Here is an 11,799-nt window from a genome sequence, read left to right as displayed (position 1 = left end):
TCATCTTTAAAATGGGGATGGAGACCGCGAGTCCCTCGTGGGACAGGGAATGTGCCCGACTCCATCTGCTTGTATTCACTCCAGTGCCTGGCGCACAGTAAGCGCTTAACGAAGACCATCGTGGGCATTTCGGAACCCTCTCCCAGGGTTTGACCCATTTGATTCAGCACACCGACCTACACTGGTGAGCACGCAATTTATTATCGAGCACGTGGGAGCCACCAATAAATAGGGGGAAGCAGTGGAGCCAGAGACAAGGGGTAGCAATCCCCATTCAGCTTTCTCCCCCGCTCTCCCTCCTCCGGGCCTCCCCCGGCCCTTCCGGGAGGCAGGGGGGACACTCCGGTTCGTCCTCTCCCCAAGCCCGCGCCCGTGCCACCAGGCAGGCAAGCGGCAGTAGCGGAGGAGAAAAGCCAGGAAGTGAACGACATGGAGGTTGCCAGGAGGAGCCAGGCCAGGAAGAGGACGGGCGGGCGTTGGCTCCTCAGCTCCGGCGGGGGCTCCCTCCTCCTCGGCATGCAGTGGCCCGGGGGCCAAGGGTAGGGATGAGGACTAGGAGGTCAGTCTTGGGAACGGCCTGGAATCCCGGCAAGCCCGCTTTTAATCTGACTCGAGTCCTACCGTGTGTGGGTGTGTCTCCCTTCCACTTTCGATGGTGAGTTCCTCGGGTGCTCCGTCGATATCCTCGTGTTTCCCCTCAGCATCGAGCGGCAACTGTCGGTGCTGGGGCCGCGAGGGAGCAGTGGGTGGCCGAGGCCCCGGTCCTACCCCGGGGGTGGGCAGGGCTGCCGCCCGAACACCGCCCTCCCCCTTGCCCGCTGCCCTGGGAGTAATAATAGTACCGCGGGGGCGGGAGACGGGGCGCCAGGAAGCCTGGATTCTGAGGCGGCCTGCCAGCCCTCCTGTTCCAGGACTTGGTCCCGCCCCGACACGACGTGGCGGACTGTGCGGCGGGTGGGGGGGTGTCGGGGTTCCCTGCCCCGGGGAGGGCGGGAGGTAGGCGGGGGAGGGGGAGAGACTACGGCCGGTGGCCCCAGGAGGGTGGCGGCCAGCCCGCCGCACGCCCGAGGACACAAGACGGTCTAGGACCCGGCCTCCTGCTCCTGCCCCAAGGCTTCCAGCAGCAGCCCCATGGGTGTCCTCTTCAGCCCGATGCTCTCGATCTTATTCTCGATTTTGTTCTTCAGGTTGCGCAGACGCAGGGAAGCGTGGACCAGGATCACTATGGTAGGGGAAATGGGGGGGGGGGGGGAAAGAAGGGAGGGTCAGCGGAAGGAAGAAGGGAGGGAAGGAGGGAAGGTCTGCGGAAGGAAGGAGGGAGGGAGGGGAGGAAGTTGGGCCAGCGGAAGGAAGAAGGGAAGGAAGGGGGGCCAGGGGAAGGAAGGAGGGAGGGTCAGGAGGAAGAAGGAAAGGAAGGGGGGCCAGGGGAAGGAGGGCGGGCCGGTGGAAGGAATGAGGGAAGAGGGATGGAAAGAAGGGAGGGTCAGCGGTAGGGAAGGAGGTAGGGAAGGAGGGAGGGATGAAAAAAGGGAGGGTTAGTGGAAGGAAAGAGGGTGGAAAGGGAGGGTCAGGAGCGGGAAGGAGGAAAGGAGGGAAGGGTCAACGGAAGGAGGGAGGGAGGGATGAAAAGAGGGAGGGTCAGGGGAAGGAAGGAGGGGGGGAGGGATGAAAAGAGGGAGAGTCGGAAGGAAGGAAGGAAGGAAGGAAGGAAGGAAGGAAGGAAGGAAGGAAGGAAGGAAGGAAGGAAGGAAGGAAGGAAGGAAGGATGGTGGAAAGAAGGGAGGGTCAGCGGGGGAAGGAGGAAGGGTCAGCAGAAGGAAGGAGGGAGGGATGAAAAGAGGGAGGGTCAGTGGAGGGAAGGAGGGTGGAAAGGGAGGGTCAGCCGGGGGAAGGAGGGAAGGATGAAAGGAGGGAGGTGAGGGGAAGGGAGGTGAGGGGAAGGAAGGGAGGTGAGGGGAAGGAAGGGAGGAGGGCGGGTGGGCGTTGGGGCTTACGCAGCACGGGTCCGGCGATGCCGAGCAGGAAGACCCCGGCTCCTCCCACGGCCCAGAGCACGAGCAGGCCGGCGGCGAGCACGGAGGCCAGGCAGGCGGCGGGGTGGTTGCGGCGGCAGCGGCGCACGGACGCTCGGCCCTCGGCCAGCCACGCCAGGGCGCCCAGCGCCAGCGCCACCACCAGCGCGCCCAGGACGGTGTGCAGCGGACGCAGGTACCTAGGGCCGGGCGGCGGGTCAGGGGGGGGTCGGGCGGCGGGTCAGGGGGGCCCGCCCCACGCCCCCCGCCCTCCCGCCCACCCGCCCGCCGCCCCCGGCCCCGCACTCACCCGCCCAGGACCAGCCCCAGCCCCCCGCACAGCAGGTAGTTGGTCTGGTAGTACAGAAGGTTGTTCACCACCCGGTTGTGCCAACGCTGCGGGTCCCGGAGGTCCGGGGCCGCCAGGCGCGCCGACCCCAGCAGAAAATCGTCCAGCGTCCGCAGCGGCGGCAGCCGCACCTCCGACATGTTGGCGGCGGAGCTGGGCTCGGCGGGGAGGGGGGCGGGCGGGGCGGGACTACAACTCCCGGCGGGCCTTGCGCGCGGGACCGCGGCCGCCGCGCCGCCCCCCTCGCCGAAGGGCAGGGCGGGAAATGGAGTCCGCGGGCCTCCACAATGGAAGGGGAGGGCCGAAGCGCACGGGGCGGGGAGGGGGCGGGGCCCGCTGGAAGGAATAATTAAAAAAAAAAAAAAAATAGAACGACGGCATTTGTTAAACGCTTACTATGTGCCGAGCTCTGTTCTAAGCGCTGGAGAGGACACGAGGCCATCAGGTTGTCCTCCCTGGGGGCTCACAGTCCTCATCCCCGTTTTCCAGAGGAGGGAACTGAGGCCCAGAGACTTGCTAATAATGATAATGGTGGTATTTGTTAAGCGCTTACTATGTGCCGAGCTCTGTTCTAAGCGCTGGAGAGGACACGAGGCCATCAGGTTGTCCTCCGTGGGGGCTCACAGTCCGCATCCCTGTTTTCCAGAGGAGGGAACTGAGGCCCAGTGAAGTGACTTGATAATGATAATGGTGGTATTTGTTAAGCGCTTACTATGTGCCGAGCACTGTTCTAAGCGCTGGAGAGGATCCAAGGCGATCAGGTAGCCCCACGCGGGGCTCACAGCCCTCATCCCCGTTTTCCAGAGGAGGGAACTGAGGCCCAGAGAAGTGAAGTGACTTAATAATAATGAAAATGTTGGTATTTGTTAAGCGTTTACTATGTGCAGAGCACCGTTCTAAGCGCTGGAGTAGATACAAGGTCATTAGGTTGTCTCACATGAGGCTCACAGTCTTCATCCCCATTTTGCAGACGAGGTAACTGAGGCAGAGAGAAGCGAAGTGACTTGCCCATAATCACCCAGCTAAGTGGTAGAGTGGGGATTCGAACCCATGATCTCTGACTCTCAAGCCCGGGCTCTTTCCACCGAGCCACGCTGACTTGTCCAAAGTCACCCAGCTGACAGGCGGGGAGCTGGGATTTGAACCCCTGATCTCTTTCCTCTGAGCCACACTGCTTCTCACTTTGAATAAACTGAGGGGAGCCATGGTCTTAATCCGCCCTATTTAGTGAGCGCTTGCTCTGTGCAGTGCACTGTACTGAGCCCTTGGGAGAGTAATAGTAATAATGATGGCATTTGTTAAGCGCTTACTGTGTGTGAAGCACTGTTATAAGGGCTGGAGGGGCATACCAGGTGATCAGGCTGTCCCAGGTGGGGCTCACAGTCTTAATCTTAACAGTATTAAGAAAATACCATCCTTAATTCCCATTTTACAGATGAGGGGGGATTTGTCACACAGCTGACAAGTGGCGGAGTGGGGATTAGAACCCACGACCTCTGACTCCCAAGCCCGTGCTCTTTCCACTGAGCCAGCCTGCTTCTCTAATAGATAGAGCTTAGAAACTTATAACCCACGGAGGGATCACTATAGAGTGGGGAAAAGGAGAGAGGGACGAGCTTGTGACGTGTTAGAAAGGAAAACTGAGAGATTCAGAGAGGGGCTGATTACGGAAGGTAAGAGAGAGGAGTCACTGATGACAACAGGCTTGTGGACTTGTTGGACAAGGAGGATGGTGGTGGAGCCAGGGATAGATGGGGCCCCTCCCCAAGCCCCCATCACGGTCACAGTGAAGAGTCATCCCCCCGAGGCCGACGTGAGCCGGGGGCCCCCTACCACCGGACCCCCAGCCCCCCGGAACAGCCCCAAGCTGTTGGAGCAGGACGAGCAGAAACCTGCATTTTCCACATCTAGAAAGGTGTAAAGATCTGGCCGTTGGACTAGGGCCAGGGAGTGGCAGAAAGCCTGGAAATTCCTCCTTTCGGCAGACACCAGCTACAGTTTGTGCTATTGCAGTAGCCCGACTGTTTGTGCTAGAGTTGGTTGGGTCTGTCGTCACCCCCTCAACCCCCCTTTTTGGAGCGCCAGCCCCCCGTTGGGCTAAGGAACCGTGCCTGAACGATTACTTTGGAATCGTATTTTTTGCTGGAGATTAAAACTGCTCTGCCCAGAGTGATGACTGGTATTTGTTAAGCGTTATGTGCCAGGCACTGTACTGAGAGCTGGGGTGGATGCAAGCAGACTGGGTTGGACACAGTCCCTGTCCCAAGTGGGGCTCATGGTCTCAATTCCCATTTTACAGATGAGGTAACTGAGGCCCAGAGAAGTGACGCGACTCGCCCTTGGTCACACAGCAGGCAAGTGGCAGAACCGGAATTAGAACCCATGACCTTCTGATTACCAGGCCTGTGCTCTATCTACTACGAAAGGAGAGTAGTAAGAGAAGATTTTGGGTGCAGGGGGAAGACAAATTCAGTTTCTGTCAGACCGTGTTTGCTGGCCACGGCCCCTTAGGGGAGGAGGCTTGGGATGCCAGCAGAGCTACGAGACTGTAAATAAGGCAGGGGAGAGTAATGGAGTCTTCATCTACATCTGTTGCCAAACTGTACATTCCAAGTGCTTAGTACAGTGCTCTGCACATAGTAAGCACTCAACAAATACTACTGAATGAATCTACAGGGTGGGGAAGAGCTGGGAACAAGTCAATGGACAAACTCCCCAGGAGAACCGAGGTAGAGCGAGAAGAGAGAAGGGCCCAGGACCCAAGGCAGACTGTTGTCGGGATTGTTTTCCGACAGCACTGCCTACCACTCACCTCTGTTCATTGATAATAATTGTATCTGTGTGCCAGGCATTGTTCTAAGCGCTAGGGTAGATACAAGCTAATGACGTTGGACACAGTCCCTGTCCCACAAAGAGCTCACAGTCGTCACCCTGTTTTACAGATGAGGGAACTGGGGCACAAAGTGAAGTGACAGGGTCACGAAGCAGATAGGGGGTGGAGTCAGGGATAGAACCCCGGTCCTTCCGACTCCCAGGCCCGCGCTGCATCCATGAGGCCACACTGACATCTGTTCAGGACCCTCCATGTCCATAGCCCTCGGGGGAAATGGGGAGTCCAAGCCCTGCTAGGGCCTGGCCACCAAACATATTCTCAAAGCGGGTTGGTCGTCACAAAGGCTCCCAACGCGTTGGTTTTCGCCCCACCAGCGGGCCCGGAGGGCAGATGTCCCAGCCGAACTCGGTCAGACCCGACCGAGAAGCCGAAATGGCATCCGGGGGCCGGCCCCGGTGGGCTCCCGTGCCACACTGGGCTTGTGCACGGTGGCGGTGGCGGCCACGGGTCCGTCGGGGCCCATCCCTACGTGGTAAAGAAGCAGTCTAGCGGAGAGGCCTTAGGCCTGGGAGTCAGAAGGACCTGAGTTCTAATCCTGGCTCTTCCACCTGCCTGCTGCGTGACCTCGGTCATATCACCTTATGGGGCCTCAGTTTCCTCTTCGGTAAAGTGGGATTAAGACCGTGAACCCTACGTGGGACACGAACTGTGTCGTGTCCTCATTAACTTGAACCTACCCGAGCACTTAGTGCAGGGCCTGGCACAGAGTTAACCACTTAACACTTACCATTACCACCACCACCAACAGCAGGCAGTGGGGGAGGAGGGCACCCGGAACAAGGACTAAACCATAGGGATGGCGCCAGACCCCCGGGAAGCTTTTGGACCCAGTGGAAGCATCCAAACCTAAAGAGAGATGGGCCACGCTCACTCGTTGACCTCTCTTTATTCCCCCTTTAATCACCCAAGGTTTCCATGGCAACAGGGCATCCCTAAAGCAAAACTGCTGCTCAGGGGGAGAGGAGGGGGCCGAGGAGGGGACCCCAAGACCCCAACCCGTCCAGGCCCAACTACCCCCACCCCCACCCTGGGCTGTCCTGTGAAATGGGGAGGAGAGGGCAGGGCTGCCCAGGCCCGCTGCCCTCTTTACAGCTGTGGGGGATGGGAAGGAAGGGGAGAAGAAGGAAGAAGCCTGAAGTTTCTGCAGGTGGAGGCTCCAGCCTCCCGGAGGGCCCAGAAGGTCCCGGCCCCATCCCGGCTCCACGGGCGGACGAGGTCCCGGGACTCAGAAGTCATCATCGTCGCAGATGTCCAAGTACACGTCGAAGGCTTCGCGATTACAGTTCCCATCCGGAGTGAAGACGTACTTGTGGAAGGTCCCGTCCACACAGATGGCTGCGGAGGGGACAGAAGGGGCCGGCGGGATAAGGCCGAGAGGCTGCCCAACCTCCACCAGCCCTCGGGGGCCTTCGGCCATTCCCCGCCCCGGCTCCTCTCGGCCCATAGACCCCTCTCACCGATGACGGAGTTGACGTTCTTGGAGGTGTTCTTGCCGAAAGCACAGATGCAGGCCGACTCGGCAGGCACGGTGAAGCTGGCGAGGCTCCACTGAGAGTCCACGTACTGGCCGATCATAGGGCCCACCTTGCCCACGCGGGCCAACCTGGAGGGACGGAGGGGGACACCGTGTCTGGGGGAGGAACTAGACCTACCACCTGGAGGGAGGGGGAGTCGGGGCATCTGCCTGGAGGCCTCCTCCGCCCATCCTCCTTAGCCTGGGGGCAAAGAAGCAGGAGCAGGACCGGGGTCCTCAGAGGTCGGAAACAGGGATGGGCAATGTGGGGTCGGTGAGGTGAGCCGGGGGCACAGAGGAGGAGGAGGAAGTGGCGGGGCCGGAGGCGGGAGGTAGAGGAGAGAGGAGGAGGAGACGACGGGGCCAGGGACCTACGCGGAGCGACGATTGAGCTTCGTATCTTTGAGGGCGAAGATGTGGACCGTGCCCTTGTCGCTGGAGGCACACAGAAACGACGAATCGTGGCTGAAGTTAATGCTGTGGAGAAAGAAGGAAGGAGGAAAAGTCCATCTTCCTGGATGGAGGTGGGAGAGACGCTTCCAGAGTAGAGGTGTGAAGAGAGCAGGGTCAATCTTAGAGCCCCGCCTGTCCTGACATCTCGCTACGGCCCAGATCCCTTTCCGGGCGGGGAAGGGGAAGCGTGAACGTTGTGCGGGGGCCACTCGCTGGCGGCGACAGACCCCCGTCCCCGGCAGACCCCGCCAGACGTGTGCCCCCCGGCCCACAGGTTTGGCCATCTCATAATAGGCCAGAGAGTGGGCTTCCCCCAATGTTGGGAAGGACCATTTTCTTCTTGCAGAGGAGGGGAGAGGAGAGGAGGGGAAGAAAGCCCGTTCCCGGCACCACGGGAGGATCAGGGCACACCATTACTTTGGTGCCAAGAGGCTCTCGGGGTTGGGGGTGGTCAGCAGATGCCACGTTCCCGCCACCCATCCCGAGCAGGTCCCGCCTGCGGGGGCCCGGCCTGGCCCAGAGCGGGCAACTAACCAGTACAGCGTGGCCGGGTCGGTGCCCCTCCGCAGTTCTACTAGCTTCTCCTTGGTCTGGGTGTCGAAGAGGCGGATGAGCGTCCCTTTCTGGGAGGCCGAGGCCACGACGGTGCCCTGCTGATTGAGCGAGATGCAGGCGATGTCGCTCTGATGGGCGTTGATGGTGAAGGGGGCAGACGAGGTACCGGGCTTCGTGCTCGACAAGTCCTGCCCCGGGAAAAAGCCCGAGAGAACCGTCATCCTCTCCAAGACTCCCAACTCTCCTGCTCTCCCCACTCTCCGGGTCTTAGGCCAGAATCCTTCCGCGGGCCCTCGGTCTCCCTCCCCAAGCCACAACCGTGTCACTGAGGGACCGAGGGTCCTATTCCCCCTCGCCAGCTCGGAGGAGCGACACTGGAGGCAAGCGTCTGACCAGCCCTATGAAACTCAGCGGCTCGCGCCAAATCCCGGCTTCACTGCTTGTCCGGTGTGAGACCTCGGGCAGGTCGCTTCACTTCTCTGTGCCTCAGTTTCCCCCTCTGTAAAATGGGAATTGAATACCTGTTCTCCCTCCTACTTAGACCGTGAACCCCATGTGGGGTATGGATTCTGTCCAATCCGAATACCTTGTAACTACCCTGGAGTTTAGGACAGTGCTTGGCACGGAGTAAGCGTTTAACAAGTACCATAATTATTATTATTATACTGAGCTCTGAGAAGAAGAGGCCACCCTTTTGAGTAGATGAAGGTGAGAGAGTGAGTGTGTGTGTGATCGTGCGCATCCCGCTCACGGGCCGAAGCAGCTAATCCCAAAAAGCATCCGGGATAGAGCTGATGAAAACAGTCCTGACTCTCATGGAGTGGGAGTTTGAAAACTCTGGATTAAGGAGTTAGACTATTTCACCTGGACCTGACGCAGGCCCCGGCCTGGGTGGCAAGACTGGAAGCTGAGGACAGGTGCTGATCGATTGACTGCTGGGCCGGGGGCCAAACGCGGGCCCTCGGGAAGTCCAGGAACCAAGAGAGTCCTGGGGTCTCAGCCCGAAGAGACGATGACCTCTCAAAGCAGGCAGAGAAATGGGGAAATAGATGGAGAAGGTGAGCGGGAGGGGGCCGGGCTGGAGGACAACTTCCCCCGGTCTCACTAGCTGCCCTCTAGCATACCGCTGCTCTGCCCTTCCGCCTCCCCGCCCTGACTGCCCAGAACAGAGGCCATTCTGGCCTGGGGTCTTTGGCACCCTCTCTCAGCTCTAACTATAACCACGGAACTCGTTAAGTGCCTACCACGTGCCAAACGCTGCTCTGAGCGCTGCGGGAGATAAGACAATTAGGTCAGACACAATACCTGTCCCCCACGAGGCTCACCGTGTCCATTTAGTTCTGTCCTTCCATCCCACAGATCTTCCTTCTCAACTTAAACCAATCAATCCACGGTATTTATTGAGCGCTTCCTCGGTGCAGCGCACTGTGCTGAGTGCTTGGGAAAGTACGCTCTAACAGAGTTAGTAGATGAGCTCCCTGCCCACAAGGAGCTTACAGACTACAGGGGGAGACAGAGTTTATAATTAATTAGAGCCCCAGACTCACACACTTTCCCCAGGGCAGCAAATCTAAAGAGAAAATACCTTAGAAACAACTTTATAAACCCCTGGAGCAGAAAGCACTCATCTTCACCATCTGGTGGCTGTTTCATGGGTAACGGATGGGCTGGGATTCGGGTGAAACTTGGAATTTATTATAATGATAACGACAGTACTATTTAAGTGCTTGCTATGTATCAAGCACTGTTCTAAACACTGGGGTAGTTACAAGATAATCAGGTCCCCCAGGGGATTCACGGTCTAAGTAGGGGGAGAACGGGAATTGGAGCCCTGTTTCGCAGATAGGGAACTGAGGCCCAGCCAAATTGTACATCGCAAGCGCTTAGAACAGTGCTCTGTGCTCAGTAAGTGCTCAATAAATACGACTGAGTGAATGACAGAGTAACTTGCCCAAGGTCATACAGCAGACAAGAGGCGGAGCCGGGATTAGAACCCAGGTCCTCTGACTCCCATATCCGTGCTCTTCCCATTAGGCCACGCTGTTTCCCAATTTGCCATTCAATCATAAGACTCCCAGTCGATCAATGGTATTTATCGAGCGCTGACAATGCGCAGAGCACTGTATTAAGCGCTTGGGAGAGTACAATACCACAGAGTTGGGAAGACACGTTCCCTGCCCACAACGAGCACTTCTCTGTGCCTCAGCGACCTCATCTGTAAAAGGGATTAAGACTGCGAGCCCTATGTGGGACACGGACCGTGTCCAACCCCATTACCTTGTATCCACCCCAGTACTTAGTACGGTGCCTGGCGCTTAGCAAGTAACGAGATCGTTGTTGTCATTTCAACCCCCACCTTGCCCAAGGGGGTTTACGCCCTTCGACAGTCACCCTCCGCAGGGCTCGGAGTAGAAGAGGAGTCACCACTCACCACCAGCTGCAAGCTGCCACATTTGTGACCCGGAAAGGCGAGGAGCTGCTTCTCCAGGCTGGGGCAGAGATCGCAGAGCCCTGGGAGGACAGAGAGGGACCTGAGACTTCGACACCGCTCCCTTACGGGATGAGGAGGGGACGCCGGGGGCCCGGCGGCCAGGTGGGGGCCGTGGCGGTGAGGGGGAGGGGGACGCTCACACCTTTGGGGTTATCTCTCGTGTCAAACTCAAAGAGCTTGCTGGGGTTGTCGGGGAAGGAATAGACGTAGATGCGGTTCCTCAGCACGATGACAATCCTGATGAGGAAGAGCGGGGAGGGGGGAGATCAGAGAGGTCAAAGAGCCCCCCGCCGGCCCACCGCCCGTCCCGGCCCACCGCCGAGGGCCTCACTTGTCGTGCCGCATGCGGACGGCCAGGGCGGGCTTCGTGAAGGTGAACTCCAGCACCAGTTTGTCCTTGCTGTCCTTCCCCTCCCGGGCGTCGTCCCAGATCAACACTGACCACAGAAGGCGGCGGGTCAACGGGGGCGAACCCGGGGGGCGGCGAGCGGGGGCGGGGGCCGGTGGCTGGACCCGAGGGACCCCCGAGGCCCGGGCCGTACCTGAGATCTCCGAGAACTTGGGGTTGCTGCCGCCGCCCACGAGAGCCAACAGGTTGGAGCGGTACAACATCTCCACCAGCCCCACGCTGCCGGCCTGCTCGTGGTCTGAGGGGGAAGGGGCTCGCGTCAGCCGGGGTCCGGCCGCCCCCTCGTCCGGCCTCTCTCCAACCGGCGCGGTCCCCTGGTCGGGGGTGGGGAGGTCTGCCTCCCTCGCCCAGGTGGTCCTGACCCCTCCTCACCCAGGTGGCCCTATCCCCGTCACCCAGGTGGTCCTGCCCCTTCCTTGCCCAGATGATCCTGCCCCCCCCATCCAGGTGGCCCTGCCCCCCTCCTCGCCCAGCTGGCCCTATCCTTCCTCACCCAGGTGGTCCTGTCCCCCCTTGCCCAGGTGGCCCTGCCTCCCCCTCCAGGTGGCCCTGCCCCCCCCGGTGACCCTGCCCCCCTCCTCGCCCAGGTGGCCCTGGCCCCCCCAGGTCACCCCGCCCCCCCCAGGTGGCCCTGTCCCCCCCCCCATGTCCCTGCCCCCCTCCCCCACCCAGATGTCCCTTCTCCATGAGCGGCTCCACGTTGTAGATCCGGACTCCGGTCTCCATGGCGCAGCAGAAGCAGCCTGGAGGGGGAGTGGAGAGAGAGAGAGAGAGAGGAGGGCAATGGGGGGGGGGTCGGGGAGAGGGTGTCCGGGGTCCTCCCGCTCCCGGGGGCTGCGCGCTCACTCTGGTCTTGGTTGAAGCGCAGGCTGGTCACCCCGCGCTGCTGCGCCATGGCGGCCCGGCCCGGCCCGGGGGGGGGGGTCAGGGGTGAGGGCTGCGCTCCATTCCCCCTGCAGCTCCCATCTTTACGGCCCCCTCCGCGGCCCGGGGGGAGGGGCGGGGCCGGGGCTCCGGACCGGAAATGACGTCAGCGCCAGCCGCGGGGGGGGGGGCGGCGCCCGTCCCGCCGCGCGCCCACGGGCGCCCCCTAGCGCGCAGCGGCCGCCCCTCCGCCTTTAGGG

The 11,799-nt window shown here is 60.5% G+C and overlaps 2 protein-coding genes across 2 annotated transcripts; both read right to left on the bottom strand.

Moving 5' to 3' along the window:
* Positions 1-177: 177 nt before the first annotated feature.
* PRAF2 (PRA1 domain family member 2) lies at positions 178-2,528 on the bottom strand. Its single transcript, XM_029066968.1, has 3 exons — positions 2,323-2,528; positions 1,995-2,212; positions 178-1,222 (listed from the first exon to the last, which is right to left on the bottom strand). The coding sequence occupies exons 1-3, from the start codon at positions 2,499-2,501 to the stop codon at positions 1,083-1,085; spliced, it is 537 nt and encodes a 178-aa protein (XP_028922801.1). The 5' UTR covers positions 2,502-2,528; the 3' UTR covers positions 178-1,082.
* Positions 2,529-6,121: 3,593 nt separating this feature from the next.
* Positions 6,122-11,658, bottom strand: WDR45 (WD repeat domain 45). The gene is made up of 10 exons (XM_029067988.2): positions 11,522-11,658; positions 11,344-11,418; positions 10,809-10,913; positions 10,598-10,703; positions 10,409-10,503; positions 10,207-10,286; positions 7,755-7,963; positions 7,143-7,244; positions 6,712-6,857; positions 6,122-6,589 (listed from the first exon to the last, which is right to left on the bottom strand). The coding sequence occupies exons 1-10, from the start codon at positions 11,568-11,570 to the stop codon at positions 6,480-6,482; spliced, it is 1,077 nt and encodes a 358-aa protein (XP_028923821.1). The 5' UTR covers positions 11,571-11,658; the 3' UTR covers positions 6,122-6,479.
* Between the last annotated feature and the right edge of the window lie 141 nt (positions 11,659-11,799).

Source organism: Ornithorhynchus anatinus, chromosome 6 (genome assembly GCF_004115215.2).
Source record: "Ornithorhynchus anatinus isolate Pmale09 chromosome 6, mOrnAna1.pri.v4, whole genome shotgun sequence".
Lineage (NCBI taxonomy): Eukaryota > Metazoa > Chordata > Mammalia > Monotremata > Ornithorhynchidae > Ornithorhynchus > Ornithorhynchus anatinus.
The sequence above is the reverse complement of the archived record's forward strand: the minus strand, read 5'-3'. Positions and strand labels throughout refer to the sequence as shown.

Coding starts and splice junctions, on each gene's coding strand:
- WDR45 (XM_029067988.2), bottom strand. CDS start 11,570: ATGGCGCAGCAGCGCGGGGTGACCAGCCTGCGCTTCAACCAAGACCAG. Junction 11,419..11,521: donor GCGCTTCAACCAAGACCAGA/GTGAGCGCGCAG, acceptor CTCCCCCTCCAG/GCTGCTTCTGCTGCGCCATG. Junction 6,858..7,142: donor AAGCTCAATCGTCGCTCCGC/GTAGGTCCCTGG, acceptor CCGTCCCTCCAG/GTTGGCCCGCGTGGGCAAGG.
- PRAF2 (XM_029066968.1), bottom strand. CDS start 2,501: ATGTCGGAGGTGCGGCTGCCGCCGCTGCGGACGCTGGACGATTTTCTG. Junction 2,213..2,322: donor CTGGGGCTGGTCCTGGGCGG/GTGAGTGCGGGG, acceptor GCCCGGCCCTAG/GTACCTGCGTCCGCTGCACA. Junction 1,223..1,994: donor CATCGCCGGACCCGTGCTGC/GTAAGCCCCAAC, acceptor CCCCTACCATAG/TGATCCTGGTCCACGCTTCC.